Source organism: Carassius carassius, chromosome 34 (assembly GCF_963082965.1).
Source record: "Carassius carassius chromosome 34, fCarCar2.1, whole genome shotgun sequence".
Classification (NCBI taxonomy): Eukaryota; Metazoa; Chordata; class Actinopteri; order Cypriniformes; family Cyprinidae; genus Carassius; species Carassius carassius.
Window position 1 is genome coordinate 19,179,465 of NC_081788.1, and position 27,908 is coordinate 19,207,372.

Here is a 27,908-nt window from a genome sequence, read left to right on the forward strand (position 1 = left end):
AGCATAATGTTACTTTAATGGAACAAAACAATGGTATGAATTTTGCTTCTTATATGCAGTACGTTGGTAGTAAGACCAAAGATCTCAAATAAACTGAATGACAACAGGTGAAAGAACTTATTTTGGTACAGAATAAACAACACCTTTCTGAGCAAAACTAAAACTGGCAGGTGAGAAATATAAACAATTAACATTAAGGAACGGAAGGGATAAACTGACGTGTGTCCATTTCTCCAGATATTTCATAAAATAGCTCATTAATTTGTTTATTTAAAGCTGTTTGTGAAATATGTATGTAAAGATATTAATACTAGATATTATTAATACTAAGCCCATTTAACTCAGGGAACCTGACAAGCAGTTTATTTTTCTTTAACCAGCACAGCAGGTAGTCCAGGCATTTCAATTATGACAGGCTGTGAGCAAAGGTTTACCTGAATGAACTCATGGACCCACTGCTCTTTAGAAATGACAAACATAAGACAGTGTCAGAGACTAAGGATTTGATTGATTTACCAGTTGATGTCCTGAGAACCTGTAAGTATTCAAACTATGCTTTGATATGTGAAAGATTTGCAAAAAAAAAAGCTAGAAAATCATCATAATAGTCATTTAAACTGTACCTTCTTTAACTGTAACATATTATTGTGATGCATTACAAACTTATTTGGGAAAAACAACTAAGAGTGAAATATTGAATATGAATAGAAAATAAGCAGTTGTATTAACAATGTACACTGGACTTCAGTCACAAACTGCTTTATCTTATTCATTAACACTTCTTTATTATGGATTACTGAACTGCTAAATTATTAACTTTCCAAGACACATAACCGGAAAATAAATAGCCTTTTCTGTTACTAAGCTCTGCAAAAGACACTTTCTTGGATTGAAAAGTAGCAGGATAAGCTTTTGTTTAAATAATTTCAAGTAGCTTCTCTTTTTTATTGGTGTTGGCTTTATAGCTGACTGAGGAGCAGAGAGCTGGAGGGAAATGGAATCGAGTGAGGCCAGTGTTCAGTACGACCGCTGGAATGAAGACAACATGAACATGCAAGAGGCGTATTCACAGTCCAGACTGATTGGGTGAGAAATCTACTCTATATATTTCAAAGAACTGAAAAATAAACAGTTTAAAAGCAAATATTCATAAGTTATTATTGTAGTGAATCAAATAACTCATGTCAATCATGTCTGTACCCATATAGTCTCTATAACAGACTGTGCACCGGTCGACTGGGCATTCTGATGAAAGTGGGAGCATCTTTGACCATGATGGTAGTTATATACGCTGTTGGATACATCACAGGATACTATGTTCACCGATGCTGACAAGGACACTATTTGAAAGAACTGGCTGTTATTTGAAACATTATGTCCATCAAAGAAACACCTTGTTTTTTGCTGTTTATTATAGTACCAACATGAATAAAATATCAAAAAGCAGACCAGGTTTTATTTTATCTTATCCAGAAGTGCATTAGCGATTATAACACATAGCCCATATTTGCTATTATAACAAAACTACAATTATGATGAACATTATCATGAACTAACAAGGAACAACACTTTTATAGCAGCTTTTATTAATCTTTGTACGAACACTACGGTTCAAATGTTTAGGGCAGTGACAAAAGTGACAGTAAATCCATTTAAACTGTTTATTTCTTGAGCACTAAATCAACATACTAGAATAATTTCTGAAGGATCATGTGACACTGAAGACTGAAGAAATGGCAGCTGAAAATGAATCACAAGGATAAATTAAAAATGTCAATATATTAAAATATATATATATTTAATAATTGTAATATTTTATTTTATCATAATTTTTTAAGAATATAACATATATTATGCTTTATAATAATTTATCATTTTAAATTGTAATAATATTCAATAATGTAAATTTTTTGGCTGTATTTTTTACATTTTAGTAATAAATGCAGCTAGTGTAAGGGACTTTTAAAACATTAAAAAATCTTACTAACCCCAAATTTGGAAAGGCACTGAACACCTAATGCATTAACTAAAGCTGAACATTATTTTACACTGTTTACAATTACCATTAAATTCGACATCAGTCCTGCTCAGATGATTTTAATAGATTTTTTATTCTCATCTTTTGATGGAGAAAACAAGCCACTTTGACAATCCATGCTGTTATCCTTTGGTTACTATAATAATCGACCTCCTGATTGTTCATCATTTTCCATCTGAAGGTTTGATCTTTACCATTTCCAGCCAGTTTCCAACCTGATGATGAATGGTAGGTTCCCTTTGTTCCAATCAACTCCAGAAATATGGGCACAGATGGACTGGAAATCTCAAACATATGGAAAGTCTCCAGAATGTTAAGAGTTTTGTTGGATCCATTCTTCCATCTTGTCCTGTGGTCCCAGATGTCATTCCTCTTGGTCATTTTCATAACTTTTTAATAAGAGCAAAATGGACAACTGTCAATGTCATGTAGCATGATGGAGTGTCCTGAGAGACAGCGGTCATGACTTACTCCCCTCCTCTTTACATTTCCTGAGTCGGCCAGTCATCTGTTCTTTAACCAAACCCGGAGTATTCATGTGCTTGACGGGCACAAACAGACACAGGATGCAAACAATGCTACTGTTACTTCACTAAAAATGTCTGAAGATATGCATTTTATAAATAGTTAATGCTAACCCAACCTTACACTCTAAAAAAGATGGTTCTTTAAAGGTTCTTTACCTGTAGAACCAGTTCTATTTAGAACCATGCATCCTGAAGGACCCTTTTAATGCTGAAATGGTTATTTGTGTCAGTTTAGGGGTACTTTATTCCCACCCCCCTTTTTTTTCAAAGCACTTCATTACTAAATTTCTGGAGTTCAGTGATCCAACTACAGAATGTCAACACACTCTCAACAGGTACATTAGATCATTCTTAAATTGAAATACAAATTTAACTTTAAATTGTATCTGGTTTTCAAACAAATATTTTCTCTTCTTTTTTGATCACATGCAAGTGTGAGCAGCACTGGCTGAGGATACTCCTCTTCTCCACTAAGTAACTTAGACATTGAATTTATAATTGAATTTTTTTAATAATTACTTATTTATAACTAAAACAGGCTACACTTTAAAAACAATGATGGCTCATTTGGCCTACTGATTCTCTGGAGTTCAGCTATCTAACTACACAGACCGTCAACATTCTCTCAGAAGGTAAATGATCACTTTCTTAAAATGTCTATTTTTTTTACTTTAAAATTTTAACTGTTTCTTACAAATCATGTCTTCTTCTCTTTTCAGTTTAAGAGATCATGTAAGTGTGACCAGCTATGTTCAGGTAAGGATACTTCTCTCTTCTTCACCACTACTGTAAGTAACAAAAATATTTAATTTAAGGTCCTTTTTTATTTTGTTTTTACACACTGTAACTCTGAACTCAATTGTATATTTCAGATGGTATAACATCCTACAACCTCATCATCTGCAGAGAGAAACGGTCACTCAATCACACCAAATTGTACTACCAGGCAGATAGAGAGGTAAAAAACAATATTAATAAATACATATACAAATAATATTATTTGTATACTATTTATTATATAAATGTTGATATACTAACATTAATGAATATAAACTATCATTAAAAAGGTTATTTATAACATCATTAAGGTCCTATATAGCATTTTCAAAGCATGGTTCTTTATGGAACCCTAAAAGGGTTCTATTTAGCAACAAAAAGGGTTCTGCTAGCCGAAGAACCTTTTTCTGGAACGGTTTAGAACCACTTTTCTTAAGAGTGTACTATAAACTGAATTATGAACTACTAAACTACTAGTTTTGATAATGATACAGATGATTTCTATCCAGAGTCAACTTGAGATGAAAAACCTTGCTCAAGGGTGTAAACTGGATAGAGGAAGATTTGACTGAATAATTCTCGAGCGCACCCAATGAAGAGATTCAGCAAAACAGGCCAAGTTTATTTTACTGAATAGTGACTAAATATGAATTCTATTAGAAGTATAAATCAGTGTTCTATAAACACAAAATATTTGACAAGGTATAATATTAACAGTATCATTTTATTGCATAAAATGCAATGAAATTCATCTTTTACCACCTCATAGTAGAAAATATAATTTAAGAATACATTTATTTATTTTTTACACCATGGTGAAAATGGATTTCAATACAAAAGACAGAAGTGTAAATGAGAACTACTGAATCCAGTATTTGAATTAATGTTTTAATATCCATTCTTATTTAATGATGCATTACAAAATGCATTGCAAAATTGGACAGAAAACCAACGGTTGAATTTGTTATCGGATGACTGTTAGATTGCTGACGTCAGATATCAGGTCAGTTTTTGATGGGTAGACCACTTTAAGGTTTCCATCTACGTCCACTACCTTCACTTGTACTACGGTCAGCTCAGAGGAGGCCGGGTCATCTGCAGGAGGAGCTGAAATCACATCAGTCTCTTCATCTGAGCCCACATCCTCCTTTACATCAAAGGTTAATTTATTAAGCTCTGCCATTCTCTGAAATAGAAACAAGAATGGTTAGAGAAAATGTATGAATATTACACTAACAAACATGGATGCTGTTTTTCACTGTGAACATTCATAGCTTGATAAAAGCTACTAACTACAATGACGTAAAAAATGCTTGTATAAATGCATTTGGATTAGAAATGTGAAAACAAATGCATTTAAATAGTCTTGGTACTAATAGTAATAGCATAATTGCTAATACATGCTGATAAACTGAATGCAATGAGCCAGTTTGATAACTATTTAATGGCACTGATTATTCAGATTGTCTTTTATAGTAAATTATTCAGTAGTTATCTGAGCTGTCATAAAAGAAGAATGCGTGAAAGTGGGACAGGTATTTTGTATCATGAAGGAAATCTCACAAGTGCAATAGAAACCAGCGTTCAAAAGTAAATGTAATATATATGTATGTAAATAAACCAAAACACTAGTAATATTTCTTACTATTATCAATGCGTCCATGACATCTTTACAGATCTGCAGACTGGTGGAACTCGTCACCTCTAAAAACAGCTCTTGTGTGGACCTCTTTATCTGCAAAGACAGATTGTTTGCTTGTTTGGCAAAAATAATAATAGTTATAACAACCAGAATAATTATAAAGTAATAATAATAATTTAAAAACAAAAACAAAAAAAACATTCTTTTAAATGTGAAAAAAAATAATAATAAACATGCATTAACAAGAATGTATGAATATGACATTAATGCTTCAAATGCTTTACTTTTTAGTGTCCTTCTGGATAAAGAAATAAAAAAAATATAAAGCCATAAAATCCATCTACCTTCTTCATCAAGACCTGAAATAACCTCTTTATTATTCACTTAATTTGAATAAATTACCTTTGTCCTCTCGCTGTTTGTGATTGGTGGGAATGAGACCACATGATCCTCTGCGTCAACCAAGCAGGGGTAAAAATCCTTCCCATCAAGGAGTTGAAGGTATCTGGGTAAAAAAAAAAATTGGGAATACGTCCATTAAACACTGATTAATGAATTCATTCTCTGTGTCACAGTTCAGTATTAAGTGTCTCAGTACTTAGCGTTCTGTGCAGTCAGTGCGATTACATGGATGAACAACACGACAGTTGTCTGACAAACGAGGGATATTTTTTGGATCACTTAAAAAGGGTGTAGATAGTACACAATGTGATTAGTGAGCATGACATAGCCCATTTGCTTCGGAAATTATGTTAGATCAATGTTTTGCACAAAACTACTGCTTTGTTTGACAGATTGTGCCCTCCACAGCTCCAAACTATACTGTATTAATATTTGCCTCTATTAATATTATATAATCAGGTATTAAATATGCATTTTCTTACTTATGGAGTCCTGAAACGTTCTGTCGTTTTTTATGTTTTCTTAGCTCATCTGCTTCCTGTTGAAGTAGCTCCAGCAGTTCAGCTGCCCTCATCTCCTTACGACCAAGAGGAACGATCTACACACGTTGAAAATATTATACATTTTTTTGTTATAAAACAAATAATAATATATATATATATATTACTCTGCAGTAGGTATGTTGTCATGTGGCAATATTGTAATTTGTGTGATTTAAAAAAAATATATAATACAATAAAGCAAAATAAGGAAATTATTCACAGGATATATTGTTAGTATAGTCAGCTCAAGGTTTTCTGGCACTATATTCACAATAAAGCATAAAATGTATCTTAGTTTACTGCTAAAGGATGTTCTCTGGTGTATAAATGAAACCATCAATTATGAGGCTGAAGCAATGTAACACATCCTATTGTCCGACTGCCTATGGCCTCTTAGAGAAGTGCTGAATTCACCATCAACACAAAAGAAACAACAGCGAGAAAAGGGACTGAGGATTGTGGGACTTCTGTGTCATTAATCAGCTGGTGGCTTTGAAACCAGATTCCTATCGTTCATAAAAACTGCATCAACAACGGTTATTAAATATTCATCGTTCTGCATTGTTTTATCCATTATGCAACTTGTGGAGATGCTCTGATTGATAAGTGAATTAAGTAATAAACTATAGGGACAATTATGATTGTGAAAGAGCAAGACTTTTAAATTGCATTGAATTGAGGATTTATTATAAAATGAATACTAAGTATATATATAAAAATCATAATATTTGAGAAACCTCCTCCCATACCTTCAGTGTATCTCGTGGCCTGGCATCATACAACAGAGGAGCCTTGAGCAAGCCCAGGTCATGAGTTGCGATTGTTGCCGTTGTCCTTTTGCCACAAATCTCATCGTGAAGTTTGGTCTGCAGACAGAATACTCTGACATTTATATAAGCTTAAATAAAATCAGTTTAAAAAGACAGAAAACAATAGTTCTGATGGCTGAGTTATTTGTTGAAACGTGTGTCACCTGAGCCACCAAAAATCGCTTGAGTGCATTTCCTTGTCTGAGGTTCATGCCTTTTACAATGCAGCACACAATGTATGGCCGGACATCCTTGATGCCTTCAGAAACTTTGACTGTAACTGCTGTTGGCACTTTGGATACATGCAGAACTCTCACAACCATCCGATTAAGCTCATCCACTTCCTCTGCCTCTTTTTTGCCTTTCTGCTTTCCACCGCTTTTCTTCTTTGAGACAAGCTTCTCACTCGCCTCTCCATCCTGTTGCTTGCCTTTCCCTTTCCCCCTCCCACCTGCCCTCAGGTAATCTAGGACTGATTTGGTTTGGCAGCCGTTCACCATCTTCTCAAGCCTCTTGTCCTTCAGCTTGTTCCCTTTAAAATTGGTCTCTTTCAGCTTGGAGCAGTCGGCCAGCTCCCATGGAAGCTCCTGAAGCTTGTTGCTGGAGAGATCCAAAACCTGAGATAGCAGAGTGAGATGCATGAGATGATGCTGGAAGGCTTTTCAAATAGTATTAATGCATATTGAATGCATTCTTAACAATAATTTAAGTAAATAAACACATCACATACAATCTTTAGAATAATTTTTTTAAATGACAACTATTTTAACTGATACTTAACAACTTTTAAATTATACATTATTTTATTTATAAAAATAAAAATACAAAAACAATAATAATAAAATCTTATTTAAACACATAGTGTACCACCTACAATCATTAGAATTAATAAAAAATAAATTGTGAGTACATAGTACACCAACACCACTCTTTTTAAAATGTGTATTTATTGAACCATTGCACATCCTGAATTTAAATACAGTATAAACAGGATTTCACTATTAGATCTCGTCATGAAACGCACCTTGAGCGCAGGCAGGTTATGGACCTCACTGCTCAGCTGCTCTATCGCGTTTTCTGATGCAATGATGGTGCTGAGGAGCTCCAGGTTGGAGCACCATAAGTCATCTGGGATCCGCGAGAGTGCATTTTTGGACACATTGATGCTGGCGAGCTTTACACACTTGCTAAGGCCATCCGGCAGAGCAGTGATGCTGTTGCAGCTGATATTTAAAGTGTTGAGCTCGCTCAGTGCACAGATCTCCTCGGGCAAAGACTGCAGCTGGTTGACGGACAAATCCAGGACTTTGATCGCCTTCAGATCGCCAATGCTTTTTGGGACTGCGGTGAGCTTGTTCCTGCAGAGGATCAGACTCTGTAGATGGGACAGATGTCTGATGTTCTCGTGGATCTCGTGTAAACTGGGACACTGACTGATCTCCAGGTAGTTAAGGAGAGAAAGGGAATAAAGTCGCGCGTGAAGTCCGCCGCTGCTCTGGATCTTTTTGTCAACTGCTGAACCCTGAAGCACCAGCTCACGTCTATTCTCCTTTTCTGCCTTTTCTATTTCTGGCCAAATATTCAGCGAGCTGTTTTCTTCAGCCATGTTGTCCAACATAACCCGGAACATGGGCGGACGCAACCCGGAAGAGTTACATACACACAAGAGTAATTAACTCAATAAGCATTGGATTTGGAATTTAGTATTTGGATATTACACATTTTAATAGTAATATTTTACACACTGTCTTAGAGTAACTCTCACATCTGTAACCAGAGCAATTATAAAGGACTACAAGAACCAGCATCCCTTTTTATTCGACCGAGTCAGGACTTTTGATTCAATAAAGTGACTCGAACCTTTTGAATCAGTTCATCTAAAAGGACTGTTCACTGATTCTTTCTTTAAGTAACATCGAGGGCCAGCAGGTGGCGAACTGGAAGTAGACTTTTTTTGTGTCTTACTAGAATTTATATATAATATAGAATATATATATATAATTTTTTCTCTGTTTGTATAAAATAAAAATATTAAAATTAATATAGAAATTATTAAATTAATATAAAATTCTTCATCGTTCAAGGTTTAAGGTACATAATTTGTCACATACATACTGAGATTACATATGTGTGATGGAAGGAAGTGAATTTTTCTTAATTCTTCGTCTTTAGTTCCTGTGAAACTACAAACAGAAACAACAAAGAATTGTAGGCATACACGCTCATTGTAGAAAATAAAATATATATATTTAATATAATAATAAAAGGACATTTTTGAATAAATAGAAAAAGGAATACATAATTTAGTAGGGGAAATATAAATATAAAACGTTATATAAGGGTATTCTATCAATTATAAATAATAAAATAATAATCATAAACACAAAAAATAGTATTTATATATTTTAGAACACTGCATGTGAGACACGTACTTCAACTAGGATAGACTTTAGTAAACAAAAGTACTGAACATAGAAGTGAAGAAGAGTCAGATCTGTTACAGTCTGTCCGTACACGGAAGTGAAAGAAGCGATTCGTTTACCTAAAAGATTCATTCTACCGGATTCTTTCCAGAACGAACGAAAACTTCGCGCATGCGTACACGTTTCAGTTGTCAAACGGTGGTTATGGAGATAAACGTAGGCAACTGCTGTACTTGGGTAAACTACTTATTTATCGGAATTTTATCTGCCCAATAGTGAATATTAGTACTACTCTAAGAATGAGTGATTCGGAACTTTATCTGATTAACGTGAGGTTTGTGATTAAGCTCCTTATCGCTGTTTTGGATGAGTTGTAACCGTAATGTTACTGTTTAATTAACGTTAGCCAGATTGCACGCTAAGGCTACATTCTATACATAACAATCACAATTATGACTCAAGTCCTTCATAATAAGCACCAAACCTCTGAATATATGCAACATTTAAGTGTATACTTCACTAAATTACAGTGTTACAACAAGTAGATGTGGTAATGTGGTAAATGAAGGAGTAACATAGATATACCCTGAATAGATTTAACTCTAAGGATACATCCTAAGTGACATGTTACTCTCATGTAAAGGAATGTTGCCAAATTACAGGTTCTTTCTATATGTTTTATGTTAGAGTGCTGGTGCTTTGTGGAATAAAACATCATGTTTTGTTCATATCCTACATCCATCAGAGCTCAGGTACAGGATGCCTCATAAGATAGACTTCTCTGTGATCAGCTGGTCTGGTCATGAAGGAAACTACAGTGGCAAAAATCTGATGGTCCACGGGCCCACTGTCAGTGGCTGGAGATCCACCAGGTCAATACATTTTATACTATTTATGTTACAGTGTATTTCATGTAATTTAGATAGGATTGGTTTAGAAGACAAACTGTAGACATAGGATAATAATGATAAATAATTGATAACTATCAAAGCTATTTAATAGCTGATAATATTCAGTTTTATAGCTGTTTATGGCTGCTTTTTCTACCAAAGATTACAGTTCTAAAATGCTTTTTAAGATTTTTTTTTTTAATTATCGTGTGTAGGTTCTGTCCATTCCCTCAGGAAATCATATTGCAGTTGGTTGAGAGACGTCGAATCAGGAAACTCCAGCTACTGGCCCATCAGTACCTGATCCCATCCAAGATCGAGTTCCACATTGGAGACAGACTGCCGGAGTCCAGCTCGCCCCAGCAGACTCATAGTCTTCACAGACTGGGGTGAGGAAAGAGTTTAGATCACTGCTTTGTTCTGTCATTATCCATGTATAATGTGATTCGGTATGTAACACCTAATCAAATGTATTTTTTCTGATCTGACTGTATTTAATGTAATGTGTTGTCTAGGTACGTGTCTCTCTCGGACAACGAGAAGACTGGTTTCAGAGCCAGAGAGCTGAAGTCTGTTCATGTTGATGCTGTTGGGTCTTACTTGAAGCTCACCTTTCACAGAAACCATGTTAATCAATACAACAGCTACAATCAGGTACAAAAGAGATTCATGTGGGGAATTAGGGTTGATTTTTTAATTTTAATCATATCAATGTCATATCGTGTTCTTTCTGAAATTCTAGGTTGCACTGGTGGCCCTAAATATTTTGGGTGACCCTGTGGATGGAAATGAGATTTGGACAGCAGTAAGTAACAGTTCAGTTTATGGAATTGTTCTCTTCTTGTTTGATCTCCTCTAGATGGCGATGGTTTTCTGTTGAGCATGTTTCTGTATCCGATTTAGATCAAAGCAGAGAGCTTGATTTGACCCAAATAATTAACATGATGTACCCCTTGGTTTTTTAAGTAGTGTTAATTTTCTGAAAAGAATCATTCTTTGTTTATTTATGCCAAAATTAAAATATGTTTTGTTGGTGGTGTTTATTATTTTGATGGTGTAAATTAAAATTGTAATTTCTTGGCACAAAATGTGTAGTGTTGTTTTGGACTAATGAAACTCAATTTTTTATATTCTCTTTTGCCTAACATTGATCTGGATGATTTTTACAACACACCAAGAACACACTAGATGGAGCAGCATTCATATAAGTGCTTGTATGCATGCATCAGTTCTTTTAGTTTTTTTTTTTTAAGTTTAAATATTAATTACTAATTTCAGTAGGCTTAAATCAATAGCACCTGACAAGCATTTCATTGTATGTTGCAGTTCTTGAGCAGGTCTAATGCTTTATCCTCAGTGTTGGTATGTGGATCTTTGTAATGTGAGTCTGAGCTCCGTAATCACAGCAGAGCTTCAGATCAGATCACTCATCAATATATCCATATCACCGCTACTTTCAGCCCTCCCCATCTCCTATTTGCTCTATCCCACTACCCCCTTCTTTCTTTCTTTCTCATGCTCTCTTTCTCCTCTTACGCTCACCTTGTCCCCCCCCCCCCATTTTTTCCCTCCACAACTTCCTCTCTTTCTCGTCGTCTCCCACCTTGCTAACAATCTCTGCATTGTTAATCTCTAATCCCTCTCTCTCTCTGTCCAGCCTGGAGACTCTTTGTGTTATCCAGGTCACTAGTGATAATAAGTTCACAGGCAGAAATCAAGATTTTTAACCTTTGTTTGGTGGAAATATATTAATAGCTGAAAGACATTTGATTCAAAGGATGTTGATTTTAGTTTGTTAGTTTCAGAATTTAACTTTCTTTAATAACGTTTTGTTGATTTCTTGGTTTTGTCCCAGCTAAGCAAAGATCAGCTGATTGATCAGTATCTAAACAACAGCCAATACAGCTCAGCTTTAGACGGCACACACACTGGGTAAAAACCAAAGTTCTATTGCATTACAATAAATTTGTGCACACAGTCTTCTGTCTTTCTGTTCTGTTTACTATTGTTATCTTGCAGGCTCTCAAGTTATAAATGTGACTCTATCTCGCCACTCGATGACTTGGCGTTTGACATGTATCAGGACCCTGAGGTTGCCAATATCATTCGTTTACTGGACCAGAAAAAACAGGACATGGTTCGAGAGGAAAGATTTGATCTGGCCAAAAAACTCAAACAAGCTATCGCAGACCTGCAAAAGGTTATTAAATTGGCAATTTTTTGTCTGACATATCTTTGTTCGCACATGTAGTTTAATAATAATGTTACACACTGGAGATGTGAACCTGGAATTAAGAGGGTTGAAATGCATCCAGGTGTATTCCAATAGAGCTGTGGCATTCCTTTAGTTACCTGTCAATTACAGCCTGACAGTGATTACTAAGCAAATTACAAGTTTATTTCTAAACCTCAGATAAGTGTTTAACATCCTCTCATTTCTTCTTTCCTATTTTCTCTTTTTCTTTTTAGGTGGGTGAGCGTTTGGGCCGGTATGATGTGGAGAAACACAGTGCCATAGAACGAGAAGACTATGACACAGCTAAGCAGAAAAAGGAACAAATGGAAGCTTACAGGCTCACAGTCTACCAGCAGCTGGAGCTCCATGACCTGCTGGACATCAGTCAGGTGAACATCCATCCATTCGTTCATCCACATATACACTACTGTTCAAAATTTTAGGGTCAATAACATTTGACTATAGTATATAGTATACTTTTATTAATCAAGGATGCATTAAATAGACCAAAAGTGTCAATAAAGGCATTTGTAACGTTATAAAAAATTATTTGAACTTTCTTTAAATCAAAGAATCCTTAAAAAAAAATCATGATTTCCACAAAAATGTTAAGGATGTTAACTTTTTTCAACATTGGTAATAAATATTTCTTTAGCACAAAATCAGCATAATAGAATGGTTTCTGAAGGATCGTGTGACAATGAAGACTGGAATAATTACTTTACATTTTTAAATATATTAAGATAGAAAACAGTTTTTATAAATTCTATTAATTTTTTACAGTATTACAATATTACACAATATTTTAAGGAATGAAGCCATGATAAGACTTATACAATTTTGTTACAAATCCAACAGAGGTGTCCATCCATCCATTGCACTTCTCAGAACCTCAGTTAATGACGTCCATCCATCCATATTCCTGTGTGTCTCTTAATTTCCTGTGTGTCTCTTAATTTCTTCTCCTGTAATGAATGCATGAATAAAGCATCTCTTGTGTCGTGAGGGACTCTAGCTCCAGTGAGATTAGTAGTCTGATATGCTGGTTTCCCAGCTGAATAGTGATTGTGCTGGTTCTCCTGAGATCAGGTGCTTGCTTCTTACTCGTCTAAGGTCAAGAGACACATTTAAACAGCAGACATTAAATGACTTGGACAGCATGCTCTGTTTGTTTGTGGCAAGCACTTGTGTTCTGCCTGTGTTCTGACAAACCTGTATCTGTAGCTTGTGATAATTTTTTCATACAATCAGTGTCTGGAAAATAATAGGTTAAGGTTCTTAATATTTATTAACCTTTTAATCATTTCAGGCTTATTTTTTTTATTTGTTTTAATAAATAGCTTTTATGAACTTTGATTTAAAATGTAAATAAATGTATGAAACTTTTCAGATCCACAGAATTTCCGAGCTTTCCAACTCTGAATTCCCCTCTCCACGTGTTGGGACACAGAAACACGTGCCTCATCTAGCAGACTCACCCAAGAAGAGAAGACAGAGGCAACGTGTGAAGGAGACTGATGAGCAAGACACTTCAAAAGCAGCTAGCCCCAAACATACAGTCGTCCAAACACCCCTCTCTCCTCCTCACTTCCCCAAGACTGATGTAAGTCTTGATGTACACAGAATAAACAGCCATATAAGAAAAAGAAAGTATCATGTTATTATTCTAATGTGTTACTGTGTCCACTTTTTTTCTCGTTCATTAACATCTTATCACAAATGCTAATTTTAAGGCTGCTCTTTGCTGTAATCCTCAGTCAGAGTTATTTGCCTTGATAAAACGCGGCTACTGTTTCTTTCCACTGATGTAGCTCTATCTTAACTGACACAAGGCTATTTGTAGATTATCTAAACGTGTGTTGCTTAACATGAATGTAAAGGATTTGCTTTAGCTAGAGAGTTTTACGTTTCAAGATTTAAATCAAAGGGTTTAATGGTGACGTGTGTCATTTTTGTGCTACTAACTTAGTACCGCCATAAACCATGCCAGAGGTGGAAATGTTTACATACTTCTGGAAAATATTTTAACAAAAATAAAAAAAAAATTCATGCGTTCTCTTTAAATCTAAAACTGTCATTGTAAACCTCTTCATTCAGCCTGAATTAGCCTTTTCTGTATTTAAGCACTCTCTTACATATGCAAATTACCATTGAAAAGTAATATATATTTAAAAATAGAATTATCAAGGGGTTGTGTAACTATGTCGGATGACTTAGTCAGAATTTTCTTAGTGCACCTTTCATTTTTGTTTTTCTGCATGTCATCCTGTTAATCATCTTTGAAATAACATGTAAGATGAGAACACAGCTAGTGATTGAAAATTATAAGATGGCAAGCAGACCAGTCTTTCCGGTGTAAAATAAACCCTCAACTGTAACAGTATTTATATTTCTGCATATGACAGAAAGTACAAAAATAATGTTAAAGTGTCAGTTATTTTTTGCATTTAATTCAGTTTTTAACACTGAGACAATTATTCCTGCTGGGAATGTTTTGTATATCTGATTTTGGGATTCATAGAATTGTCATGTGTGTATTTTCACAGACCAGTTCTCTTCCTTATGATGAGAGGCCTTTACCTGCTCTTAGGAAGAGGTCGAGTGATCAGCCAGTCAGTGAGCTTGATGAGATGCCCCCTCTGACGGACACAACCACCCCATCTAGCCTTGGGGTCACAGGACAACCAGAACCGCTCACAGAGAAAGCTCAGAGAGAGGCCAGTCTGCCCATCGACATCTATGGAGACAGTCTGGTGAGACACTCAACATTTACAGCCTCCAGTTCGCGATTTTAGTATTTACAAAACTGCTATAAAATTATTTGTTTGCAAATCATACTGATTTTGATTCTCAAGTTTGAAATAGTCATATTGGTTTGGAGTAACATGAAGTTAAATTAATTATGGCAGAATTTTAATTCTTGGGAGAATTATCCTTTTAAGTATTTAACACTTTGCCGTGATGTCCAGATATAACTGTTGTTTACTGTCTCACAGCACTGGGCAAACTATGTGTCAAATGGTCAGCTTGTGTATTTTGTTAGTGTGCTGTTTCTGGAATGTAATCTTCACTTTCTCTTTCTCGGTCTGTCTCTCAAAGGTGGCCGGGGCCTATTCCAAGACGTGGTCCTACAGGGAGGATGCTTTGCTGACAGTCTACAAGAAACTGTTGGAGGTGCCACGTGGAACCCCAAAAGCAGAACTGCGGAGCATGACAAGAGCAGCTGTGTTCCTCTGCAAGAAAACTCTCACAGATAAAGTGTCATCTGTACGAGAACTCCCACTCTATCTTTATTTTCCCCAGTCTGATTTTATCACTCCCATTCTTTTGTTTCTCAGCCTCTCCTACTCTCTTTTTCTCTCTCAACCTCTCTTTCTAATTTCTCTCATGTACCCTTCTTTTCATTGTCGTTTAAGGCTAAAGACAGAATTGCACGACTGATAGTTGTGACTGTTTAGCAGTTGTCGTGTTTTTTCTAGTGTTATGGATTATCTGTAGAAGTGATACAGCAACAAATGTAGTGGAAAGCTTTGCTTATCTCTCCCAAGGGTGAACTTAGCCAGGTTTTCTACTAACAGTGGGTATGAGGGGGAGAAGACGGACCAACTGTAGAAATATTAACAGGAGATTTGGATAAATCGTAATGCTCAGTATGTGGCAGCTGCAGAATAAGAGTCCCTTACAGTCTTTTTTTGATAGAGACATAGTGTAGTTTCACAGAGTAAATTTATTGGGAACTGTAACTATTTTTTTCAATTGAATTGTAAAGCTGTCAGTCTGACCCTTTCTTATTAAAGGGAAGTGATTGATTAAAATGAAAGACAAACCATATACTAAAGAACATATTTATAACTTTTTTCCTTTGATGGTAAATTTAGCGTACAGTATTTGTTTTCCTTATTACCTGCAGTGGCATGTACAGAATATTCTTGACATTAAGCAACCCAAATAGAAATATGAGGAACGCAATCTGTAACTGTTTGTTAAAAATATGAACAAAACAGCTAAATGTTATAAGCACACAAAATTAAGAATAATTTTTCTGTTCATGGAAATTTTCCACTGACCTCAGGCTCTTACTTTTCAGTAAAGGGTTTTTTACAATTTGCCATGACATTGATTAACATGTGTATTAATGAACATTTAGCCATTTGTTTGTTTTTGGGCATATCAGTGGATCACTTTCTAACCCTCTGTTATTCTCAAAGCACATTCATGTTTGTGGTTGTGGCGTGACAGCTGTTTTTTTATTGTGCTGTCAGTCCTTAGATAAATCACACACATTAAAAGTCATGGCCTTTCAGTTTCATTCTAAACTGTTGTAAATGGTTGTACTGAGAGTTTGAACAATGTGCCCACTGCTGAACACATTCCAGTGACCCTCTCTCCATGGTTATTTAGTTAAACTCACACAGCACAGCATTTAATTGTGTGCTTTTACTCAGCACCATGTGTTGCTCCAAAGGCCTTAGGCGGTTTCTTACACAGCTTCTGTTTCTAATTGTACCTTAAAACTGCAATTCTGAGGAAAAATGATTCCAGATGGTTCTAAAATAAACATACCTTGTTAATGAATACATTTAAAAAATGAATATTCAGTATTTTTCTTGGGTTAGATGGTCATTTGTAATAGGTACACAGAGGTTCCAACATGAAGTTGTTTAGAAACACCATAGAAACTCTTAAACTCTTGTTATGGGAGGTCAAAGTTGCTTTTTTTAAATGATAGAATATTGTATAAAATGTGACAATATTGAAACCCTGCATATGAATTTTAGTGTGTAAAGTAACAATAAATGTCAATATTTGTATTGCATTTTAGGTCTTTCTTGCATCTCTGAATCTGCTTCGAATGATTCTGAGTGAGTTTATTCCCAACCATCAGCTGGGCAAATCTGAGATCAGTCACTGTGTGGAACAGACTTGGAATAATCTGCTCTCCAGGACCGGAGAATCAGCCCTGAGACTGAGAACCCCAGCTATTACCTTCATACAGGTCGGTACAGACTTTTGAAATACTGTATACATCTGTAATGAAGCCACTCCTGCAGCTATTCGGGTCATTGAGTGTGATGTAAAATTCCACTCCAAAACTTTGTCAACAGAAAAACATTTAGTTGACAATCCAGTTTACTAGAAAAACTTTTCTTGATGACCTGACTGGTTGAGAATCTTCACAGATGACTGGGAGTGCATCATATATACTGGTGGCCTTGTGAAGTGAATTTAACTGTGAACGGGAATTTTCAAATATTTGTGGTTTTCTGTTAGCATGAGTAGAGATCTTGTCTCTTACTGTTACCCTGCTATGAGATTTCCTCATGTCAATCTGCCATATTTTGTCTGAACAATTTCATAAACAGGTCTGGGCACAGAACACTTTAAAAAGGCTTATCATCCATATCTTTTTGCTCGGCTGCCTTTTTAATTCTATTGTACTCTTGTACATCTATTGTAAAATTAACAAAATGGTCTTTTAGCAGGTAGAGCTTCTAATTTAAAATGTAATTTGTGGAAAAAAGATTTAAAAGAATATTTAATGGTATATCTGAAACTTTTATCCAATAAAATGTTTTCTAGAATGGCAAAAAGTCCTCTCTTGCTAATTCAGTGTGCTTTTTTGGCAGTAAATTACTGTTCACGACTTTTCTGTACTTCTGTGTATCATACTTTTTTGTGTGACATCAGTCTTACAGGCCTAGATAATGTGATTGTATTTCAGTATACTGTATGTTAATCTGACTACTATTGACTTTGCAAAGGTCGCCGTGATTTTGCCAAGTAAGACATGTTCCTGGATCAACATCTTTTGATGATCCTGGATCAACATTATTTTCCAAAAATATAGACTTAACCCAATCCCTACCCCTTAACCTAACCCTACCCTTAATTTATTCCTAAAATCAGTAGGAAATGATAGCTGATTAACAAGAGTGTAGAAGCACCTAACCCTGATTGTAAGCCTAAAACAGATATTTCTTGAAAAGTTATATCTCAATTCTGATTGGTTGATTGGAATGTTGTTCCAGAATCAACAAAGATGTTGATCCAGGAACATGTTGCACTTGGTGAAATCATGCTCACCACTATGCAAAACCATGCTGTAGCTCCATTGTAACTGTGCATGTAAATGTAGTTCTTTTATACATATGATAACCAGTGGTACAACCACAATATACAATCTTTTAGCAGATTGTATTTAAGAAATATAATGTTTCTGCTATTAAAAAACTGGAGAATGTGACCCAGACAGATCAACGTGTTTTTCAGAAAAATACCGTGCGAAAGAAAGGCTGAAGCACTTTGTCTTGTGACAATCATCATGATCTGTGTGATAAAGATGGGAATGTTTCAGGTTCCTAGAAAACTGAGGATGTTTTAAAGTGTTCTGACCGACAGACACTGATCTGTGTTGGTTTTGGTTGTTGATAGACCGGTTGTGTCTCTGTCAGCATTGTGCAAAACTTTGTTGTATTTTGCACTGTATTCATAAAGACATTTGTGACTCATGCATCTGGAAGGGGGAAAAAGTACAACAAAGGCCACACCTTGTTATGAATAACTTGATGATGTACTCTGATACCAGTGCTGTATAATATTCTAAATAATACAGCCCAATATTATGTTAAATCATAATCACTCATTATTAAATACCCAAAATATCATCCCCAACCATCTTCTAGAAATAACACATGCAATCACTGCAGAGTTTAACATTATGCAAATGAGCAGTGACGTAATCACCAATGGGATTTTATCAACAACAAAGTAATCCAGAGAATGGTAGAAGTCTTGGGAAAGTTTGAGTTCTACATTAGTATCCCGTTTATGATGCAGTATGATGCATGATGATAAATACAACACATTTCTCTCCAGAATATAAATTTTTTAGCATTAAGAAAAGCTGACTCATTGTCAAAGTAGAATAATATCCTTTTTTGTGTTTGTATGTTCAGCCGCTATGGTTAGTTGTGCTGCCCACTAATAACGATAGAGCAGCCAGCAGTGGGAACACTTACTACCAAATGTACAGCAAACTTCCTGGTCTCCAGTTATAAAATCACTGAAAAAAAAAATACAAATATTTACATCTTATTTTTACACTAAACAGACTGGAAATGATTGCAATATATTTTTGAGAATTTATAAATGCGTAAGAGTGTGTGTTGTAATTTGAATGCTCTTATGTTTGAAGCAGCTTGTGTGTTTGTTTTTGCAGGAAATGGCTTTATTTAAGGAGTTGGGAGCTCTGCAGATGGTTCCTGTGGAGCTCGTGAGGCCCATGCAGAGCAGTGCACCCACCAGACTGGCGCTGAGCAGACTGGAACTGCTGGAGAAGCTTCTGGAACAGCTGGGCACCAAGGACTCTGGCTTCACCCTTGACAACGTCATGCGGGTACTGGCTCAACCTCAACTTTTTCTGAGATGATCACACTGGGTGTCAACCCAGTGGCCTTCTGCTCAGTCAAGCTTTAAATTAAAATTTTTTTTTTTTTAAGCTACAGATTTAAAGTAGTAGCTTAAAAAAACTGCAGATGGCTGGTTTAAATTTACAACCCGAATTCCGGAAAAGTTGGGACGTTTTTTAAATTTTAATAAAATGAAAACTAAAAGACTTTCAAATCACATGAGCCAATATTTTATTCACAATAGAACATAGATAACATAGCAAATGTTTAAACTGAGAAAGTTTATGCACAAAATGAGCTCATTTCAATTTTGATTTCTGCTACAGGTCTCAAAATAGTTGGGACGGGGCATGTTTACCATGGTGTAGCATCTCCTTTTCTTTTCAAAACAGTTTGAAGACGTCTGGGCATTGAGGCTATGAGTTGCTGGAGTTTTGCTGTTGGAATTTGGTCCCATTCTTGCCTTATATAGATTTCCAGCTGCTGAAGAGTTCGTGGTCGTCTTTGACGTATTTTTCGTTTAATGATGCGCCAAATGTTCTCTATAGGTGAAAGATCTGGACTGCAGGCAGACCAGGTTAGCACCGGGACTCTTCTACGACGAAGCCATGCTGTTGTTATAGCTGCAGTATGTGGTTTTGCATTGTCCTGCTGAAATAAACAAGGCCTTCCCTGAAATAGACGTTTGGAGGGAAGCATATGTTGCTCTAAAACCTTTATATACCTTTCAGCATTCACAGAGCCTTCCAAAACATGCAAGCTACCCATACCGTATGCACTTATGCACCCCCATACCATCAGAGATGCTGGCTTTTGAACTGAACGCTGATAACATGCTGGAAGGTCTCCCTCCTCTTTAGCCCGGAGGACACGGCGTCCGTGATTTCCAACAAGAATGTCAAATTTGGACTCGTCTGACCATAAAACACTATTCCACTTTGAAATAGTCCATTTTAAATGAGCCTTGGCCCACAGGACACGACGGCGCTTCTGGACCATGTTCACATATGGCTTCCTTTTTGCATGATAGAGCTTTAGTTGGCATCTGCTGATGGCACGGCGGATTGTGTTTACCGACAGTGGTTTCTGAAAGTATTCCTGGGCCCATTTAGTAATGTCATTGACACAATCATGCCGATGAGTGATGCAGTGTCGTCTGAGAGCCACGGGCATCCAATAAAGGTCTCCGGCCTTGTCCCTTACGCACAGAGATTTCTCCAGTTTCTCTGAATCTTTTGATGATGTTATGCACTGTAGATGATGAGATTTGCAAAGCCTTTGCAATTTGACGTTGAGGAACATTGTTTTTAAAGTTTTCCACAATTTTTTACGCAGTCTTTCACAGATTGGAGAGCCTCTGCCCATCTTTACTTCTGAGAGACTCTGCTTCTCTAAGACAAAGCTTTTATAGCTAATCATGTTACAGACCTGATATCAATTAACTTAATTAATCACTAGATGTTCTCCCAGCTGAATCTTTTCAAAACTGCTTGCTTTTTTAGCCATTTGTTGCCCCCGTGCCAACTTTTTTGAGACCTGTAGCAGGCATTAAATTTTAAATGAGCTAATTGAGTGGATAAAAGTGTAAAATTTCTCAGTTTAAACATTTGCTACGTTATCTATGTTCTATTGTGAATAAAATATTGGCTCATGTGATTTGAAATTCCTTTAGTTTTCATTTTATTAAAATTTAAAAAACGTCCCAACTATTCGGGTTGTATTAACCACATGATACGGTTATGTATTAGTCTGAGACCACATACTCTGACTGCCATTAGGTGCCAGCTGTTTGGTGCATGTTCATTTGACATTTGGGGTTTTATTGGCCAAAATAACACAAATTCAACCTTTCTGGGATCTGAAGGTTAATTTCCTTCTCGCAGCTATCATTAGGATTTTTGAGGGCTTCATTAAACTGAAACAAAGTAGCCTTTATATGACAGGGTGTATGACATCCTCCTTTTGTATGAGAGGGTGTAGTCAACTCTACGTAATGTCTAATACCATCAGTTTTGTAAAAGGGCTGTTCTGACAGCCAGTTACTTATCCATGGCATAGTTTATGTAAGTCAACCAAGCACTGTCTCATTCTCTCTCTGCCCCAGCAGCTAGATGTACAAAGTGGTTAAGCTGTTAAAACTGCAGTTCCTTAGGGTCTTACTTTCTTCAGGGTCTTAGTTGTCTTAGACAGTTTTCTCTTTTCTTTTTGTTTAGTTTTTTGGGACCTGTGCAGTTTGAAGTATGTTTGCAATACAAACTTGTGGCACTACTACAACAGAGACTGAAAGAATTTCACAAGGAACTGCAAAGTGCACAGTGAGGTTTCTGTCTGTGTTTCAGTTGGGCTTCTGGCTTTGCTTGTTAGTGGGGAAGGTTTATGTCACCACACCTAGGTGGCCTGAAGCAATATAAAATGTTTGTTTTCAGTGTTTAGTGCCAAATTAGCTAAATAGTGCTGAATTGTAATATTGACCATTTATTGTTTTTGGCCATAACAATAAATAATTATCATCTTATCTGTATCAGCCAGAATTTACATATAGTTGGTATTTATGGACTGGATACTAGCTAAGGTTAGTTTTAATATTATCTCATCATTCATACACCCTCATGTTGTTTAAAACATAACTCATAAACTATTTTTTAAATAGATATTTTTGCAATTATCATCAATGGATCAGCTTTCAAATGTGCTTTTATATATTTATTGGGTCTTTCTGTTAGTTTGGTCTTTTTCATGAGGTTACATGCAGGGATGGCTGCTCAATGCCTCCTGCCTGCTGGTTTCCTGGGAGATGAGATGGGCTTCAGGGCACAGCAGAGAGGCGATTGGGTTTCCTGTAATTAAAATGAGCGATCCAGAGCCTAGGGGCAGATGAATGGGATCTGTGTATGGAGAACGGGAGAGAGAAAGTGTGGGACAGATATTTGGAATATAATGCAAATGCTTTACAGAATGTAAAAAATATATGTTTAGTTATTATCAGCATTAAAAGCTTAAAAAAGCGTTAAAACTGCTGCTTACGATTTTTGTGGAAACCATTATTCTTAGATACTAGATTAATCTTACTGGCCCCCAAAGCTTTAACAGTAGTGCATCTATTCTAAAATCACTTGATTGTATTTAAATGAATTAATAATGAAATATATTTGTGTGTGTTGTGTTAGTTTCTGGCAGGTGGTCTGGAGCACAGCGCTGCCTCGGTGCGGGAACTCTCTGTGAGAGTTGTCCAGGCTATGTACGGTCTTCATGGAAAAGCAGTTCTGAATTATCTGCCACCTGATGACACCAGCACACGTAAAAATGTCCTCTACAAGAACCTTTTTGACTCACTTGCAAAATTAGATGGAAACACCATCAACACACAGGTAAAACCGGTCTGGAGAGCATCATTAGCCTTACGTTTCATGATTAAAATGCTTGGAATGTTTGTGTGTGGGCTTTGAGAATGTTGGGATACTGCATTCAGTCTGTCTATCTAATTGTTTTACTCCAGAAGCCAAAAAAAGGGTCAGAAATAGAAGATGGTGAGAAAGAAAAAGAGGAAATCAGGAGCTTGCAAGAGCAGCTTGCAGTGCTGAAGGAGATCAGTGTAGGTTGAAGGGTCACAGGTGGCCTAGTCTCTTCTGTTTTGTTTTTAATGCTCTCACACAAAATGGTTTTCTTCACACCTGGCATTTACATTTACGTACCTGAAAGTTCTTTAGATAGATTGCACCTGGACTGAATCACTGTAGAGACCCTTTTTGTCATCAAATGTACAAATAGATGAATTCATAAATGCATTAAAGATGTGAATATGTGTTTTAGGAGAAAGGGAAGGACAATACTAGAGTACCTGAGAAAAAAGCTGAGAAGGCAACCAAATCAGGTGTGTAAAGTGTCTTTTGTGAAGCATCTCGGTAAAGATCAGTCCTGTATAAGTGCAGCAAACACTGCAAATCATGCACAAGCTAGTTTTCAGCTTACCAACTTTTGTTCTTCATGTTTTTGTTTTACGGCTTAACCTGTCACCATATTAAGTGTTTGATGTGACATTTTTTTTTAACTAAACCTGCCACAGTCACGTATCTTTGTATCTGTTTTTTTAGCTGGATGTCTGGATGTCCTTCTTTGTATTCACTTATGTAACTTCAGTCAAATGATAAAAACAGTGAGAATCACACCATCGCTCTTTCTTTATTCTCTCTAAAGCGTGCATTGCTACGCACTTCCTCAAATTAACATCTAATTTGCCAGTACTCTACAAATTTCCCTGCTTGTGCTGCCTACACATCAGTATTAACCCTCAGTTTTGGATAATAACCGAGAGTGGTCAATTTAATAGCTTGAAAATATATATTTAACATTGAACCACCAGGATGATTGTCAAATTTGAACAGCTTAAAATCCCTTAAAATGAAAACTGAAAAATCTCATTCAAGATGTGAATAAACACTATACTATTATATAAATAAACACAACCGGTACATTAGTTTAAATTTAATCTGAGGGTTGAATATGTTTCTCTTGGTTTTAGCAGGTGTTAAGAAGGTAAACCAGTCTGTACCAGCTGATGTGAAAGGCAGCGAACCATCTGTTGCTAACTTCTTAGACAAGTAAGCACTTCTTCTTGTCACTTCTTCATTGATTCTCTCAGCTGAGCAGTTAGTAATTCTACCAGTCAGTGGAATCTCAGTTTGTGGAGAGTTTCTGGTTCAGTGCCACTCTTCAAAATCAAGTTTTTGTATTGTGTAGCTGTTATGAATGCATGAATATAATCTCACCAAGACATCTGGAAAGTGATAGCATAATGTGCTGTGCTAATGGGCTCTCATTTAATCAATTTCTCTTTGTACAGCTGGGAAAAATTGTAATAACATGTTGAGTGAGAAATGAAAGATCAAATCAGGTGATGCTGGTGCTGTTTTTTCTAGTCTGTGTATTTTCTGTGGAGAGAGAGATGAATCATTCACTGAGGATGGACTCGACCTTCACTACTGGAAACACTGCCCGATGCTGCAGCGCTGCCTTCAGTGCAGACAGGTACACACACACACACACACACACACACACACACACACACACACACATACATGCACACGAGCTGTCATATTTCAAAATATTGGTTACACTACTCGCAATTTGTAAAGTGTGTTAATAATGTAGTATGCTTGTGTGTTTGTTAGGTGGTGGAGATTGCAAGCCTGACAGAGCACTTGCTGACTGAGTGTGAGCAGAGGGCAAATTTTACCCAGTGTCCTCTCTGCTCTGAAGCTCTCACCCGAGATGAGCTAACTGAACATGCTCAAAGCGCTTCTTGCAATCGTGAGTCTCTGTGTGGTTGCACACTGTTTTTGTTTCATGCTCATCCAGAAAGCACACTCAGTGCTGTTACAAATATGATACAAGGGTACAAACTTAACATTTGCCAGGTGAATTGAATTAATGGCATTTTTTTCTTATTGACTATGATATTCTAGTTTATGTGAAACATACAGAGATTTTTCTGCATATATTTAGTTGTGTTTCCTGGTGATGGATTTATTCTTTTAACCTTTTTGTCAGCACCTGCTTCTGGAGAAAATTGTAATCACTGTCCTCTCTGCCATGAAAACTTCGCCTCAGGGGAGGAGGTGAGATCACACACAAACATACCCACAAGGTGCCATTCGAGATCAACTCATTTATTGTCATTAACAACAAAATAACAAACAAGCCTGGTGTACAAATGCAATCAGCCACAACAGTAATGACTGAAATGAATTTAAATTATTTATCCATCAGTATTTTATTTCTCTGCCGCATGTCATACAGATGAGCTCATGATCTGTGACTGACAGTAGAGAAGTGTTTTACTCAAGAGTCATTTACCTCTCAGCTCGGAAAAGTCACATGAAGTACTGCCTCCAGCTGATAAACAATGTTTTACGTATTGAGAGTTTGACGTGTTTTCTGTGTCAAATGAAATGTGTCACTTGAACTCACTTCATAAAGTCGTATTGTTCAAATCATAAACCTGTTTTTGTTAGGGTTACACCGTTCCTGAAGTACAGTGTGAGTTTTTGTTTTCTAAATAATCTTAAGATAAAGAGAATGATGCAATATGTGAAGAAATTCACCTCTGACATTGAACAAATTATTACATAAAAAGAGATGCAGTTGTCAGTATCTTTAAAGATATCCGTCTTATTTTATTAACTTTAATGGACGCAAATGTTGTTGTCGTTGCAGTAGGCCAAAATACATAGATAAATATGTAGTATTTCACTCATAACTCATGATTTCCTTTTATTTATATATTTTTTTTGCATTTATTAATATTTTGAATTTGGTTTTATTTTAGATTTTCGGTTTTAGTTTTAGTACTTTTATGTGCTTTTGTAATAGATATATTCAATTAATTTTAATAATAACAACACTGGTTCAGGAAATGCATTTGTTGTTCTCGACTTGTAAGAGCTCTTTTGCTAGAAAGACATTGTTAGCAATATTATTTCTGAGGTTTAGGAATATAAGAACACTGATGTGAAAATCAAAACTGAAACCAACTCCATATGTAGAGGTTATTTACATGAGCACCCATGTTGATAAGTGAATGACTCCAGTATTAAAGTGAGTATTAAAGTCAGTGCATGTCTTGTATGTGCAGGTCTGGAAGTCTCACCTCATGGGAATTGAGGGTTGTAAACAGAACTCACGGAGGAGAGCGGTACAGCAGAGCACTCTCTCACACGCACAAGGTGATTATTCATCTCCTTTAGCCTTAATGCGACCTTTACAACCCCACACTGTCTCCTACAAGTCCCTGCTGCCCCACATTGCCCCATGAAGCTCGTATAGATCACAGCTGCCCCACACAGCCTTCAAAACATCCTCCTTTCCGTACAGGAGCCCATCTGCCCCACACAATCTCAATTCCACCAAAGAGTCCCACAATGCCCCATCCTCCCCACACACACTGCCTCTGAAAGAATGAACTGTTGATTATAATATTATTTTGAATACCGTGTTTACTTTGCTAAACTATGCAGCATCGCACAATGCATTTTCTCATTAACTCCTCAGGTGTTTGTCTGTTTGGATGTCTTTTATTCTTTGCCTTTAGGAAAAACGGTCAGCACAGCTATAGCTAAAACAACAACGGTCATATCCGATTCCAAGACTCGAGGGCTGGGCAGAGGCAGTCGTATCCCGGCTCCTGCTTCTAGGACCAACAGACACACCAGAATTCCTCCAGGCAAGGCTTCTACCCACAGACTACTACAGGCATAGCACACGGGCTAAATGCTAACTCTAGCAGCTTTGCTGGAACAACCTCATTTGAGTGATTGATAGCGAAAAACACAAAGTTTCAAATAATGCATTATTGCACTTATTGTTGTACTGATTTATAAATATTACTACAAGACACAGCATCATTATTCTAAGCACACATTATCATTGACACCTGATATAAAATTTACCCATAAATGAATGTAAAATATCATGTCAGTGGCTTGTGAATAAGAATACTTGAGCAGAAAAACAGGTTTATGAGCAGATACGCAGTCTGTATTTTGCTCTGTTTATCGTTTCAGGTGGATCACCTGGATTTTTTTGTTATCTATTTGAGAATTTTATTCTTGTATGTTGTTTTGTACTTGTTTGTTTAGTGTGTGTGTGTGTGTGTGTGTGGAGTATGTGAATATTTAGTGATCGTAGCATTTTGATATTTAAAAGTTTTTAAAGCATCATTAGCACCATAGCCAAAAGTGAATAGTAGCCTTTGAAAAGTAAACAATTCTGTCCAAGAGATTTAAACTTCAGGCAGATTCTCATTGTGTCCGATTCAGATAATGCACTTCAATTACCTGCAGCACTCGCTTTTCAACATTTAGGTACCAAACTAACAAAAATGTTGTTTTTCTTGAAGAGGGCAAAGGCTAATTAAAGCCACAGAACTGCCTTGGTGCTTCTCAAAGAATCAGGATATGGAACAGAGATGTTGCCAATAAATGAAGTCACTGCTGGGAGAATAAAGAGCCATAAGGGATGATGATGATGCTATTAAGACTCTTATTTCATATGTTTGGTCTTTGCATTTATTTCAGTATTATAGAAACTTTTGGCTCTGTTTGTTGGCACCTAAACTTTTTTTTGTCTAGTTTGTGATGTGTGAAATCACAGGGTATGATCTGCATCAAACTATGCTGTTCTGTTGATTGTGTTATAAAAGTAATGATTTAGTCCAG

General features: G+C 36.3%; 3 protein-coding genes across 5 annotated transcripts; 2 read left to right on the forward strand and 1 right to left on the reverse strand.

Annotated features, from left to right (window-relative positions):
• Nucleotides 1-31: 31 nt before the first annotated feature.
• On the forward strand, nt 32-1,433 carry LOC132115197 (small integral membrane protein 1-like). The gene is made up of 3 exons (XM_059523591.1): nt 32-537; nt 966-1,086; nt 1,209-1,433. Exons 2-3 carry the CDS (start codon nt 995-997, stop codon nt 1,330-1,332), a joined length of 216 nt encoding a protein of 71 aa, XP_059379574.1. The 5' UTR covers nt 32-537; nt 966-994; the 3' UTR covers nt 1,333-1,433.
• Nucleotides 1,434-4,216: 2,783 nt separating this feature from the next.
• On the reverse strand, nt 4,217-8,382 carry LOC132114647 (leucine-rich repeat-containing protein 47-like). Its single transcript, XM_059522882.1, has 7 exons — nt 7,762-8,382; nt 6,902-7,354; nt 6,678-6,794; nt 5,869-5,984; nt 5,387-5,489; nt 4,988-5,077; nt 4,217-4,528 (listed from the first exon to the last, which is right to left on the reverse strand). Exons 1-7 carry the CDS (start codon nt 8,365-8,367, stop codon nt 4,307-4,309), a joined length of 1,707 nt encoding a protein of 568 aa, XP_059378865.1. The 5' UTR covers nt 8,368-8,382; the 3' UTR covers nt 4,217-4,306.
• Nucleotides 8,383-9,329: 947 nt separating this feature from the next.
• LOC132114654 (centrosomal protein of 104 kDa-like) lies at nt 9,330-27,908 on the forward strand. 3 transcript variants are annotated; one of them, XM_059522888.1, is made up of 22 exons: nt 9,330-9,397; nt 9,906-10,032; nt 10,266-10,439; nt 10,566-10,704; nt 10,793-10,855; nt 11,906-11,982; nt 12,070-12,250; nt 12,520-12,675; nt 13,677-13,889; nt 14,833-15,039; nt 15,386-15,553; nt 17,109-17,282; nt 19,506-19,682; nt 22,863-23,063; nt 23,192-23,287; nt 23,506-23,566; nt 24,215-24,293; nt 24,612-24,720; nt 24,864-25,002; nt 25,243-25,310; nt 26,327-26,417; nt 26,783-27,908. In XM_059522888.1, the coding sequence occupies exons 2-22, from the start codon at nt 9,920-9,922 to the stop codon at nt 26,947-26,949; spliced, it is 2,853 nt and encodes a 950-aa protein (XP_059378871.1). In that variant the 5' UTR covers nt 9,330-9,397; nt 9,906-9,919; the 3' UTR covers nt 26,950-27,908. The 3 variants fall into 3 exon arrangements, with proteins under 3 accessions (XP_059378871.1, XP_059378872.1, XP_059378873.1); XM_059522889.1 differs by having other exon boundaries at nt 24,218-24,293; XM_059522890.1 differs by having other exon boundaries at nt 17,172-17,282.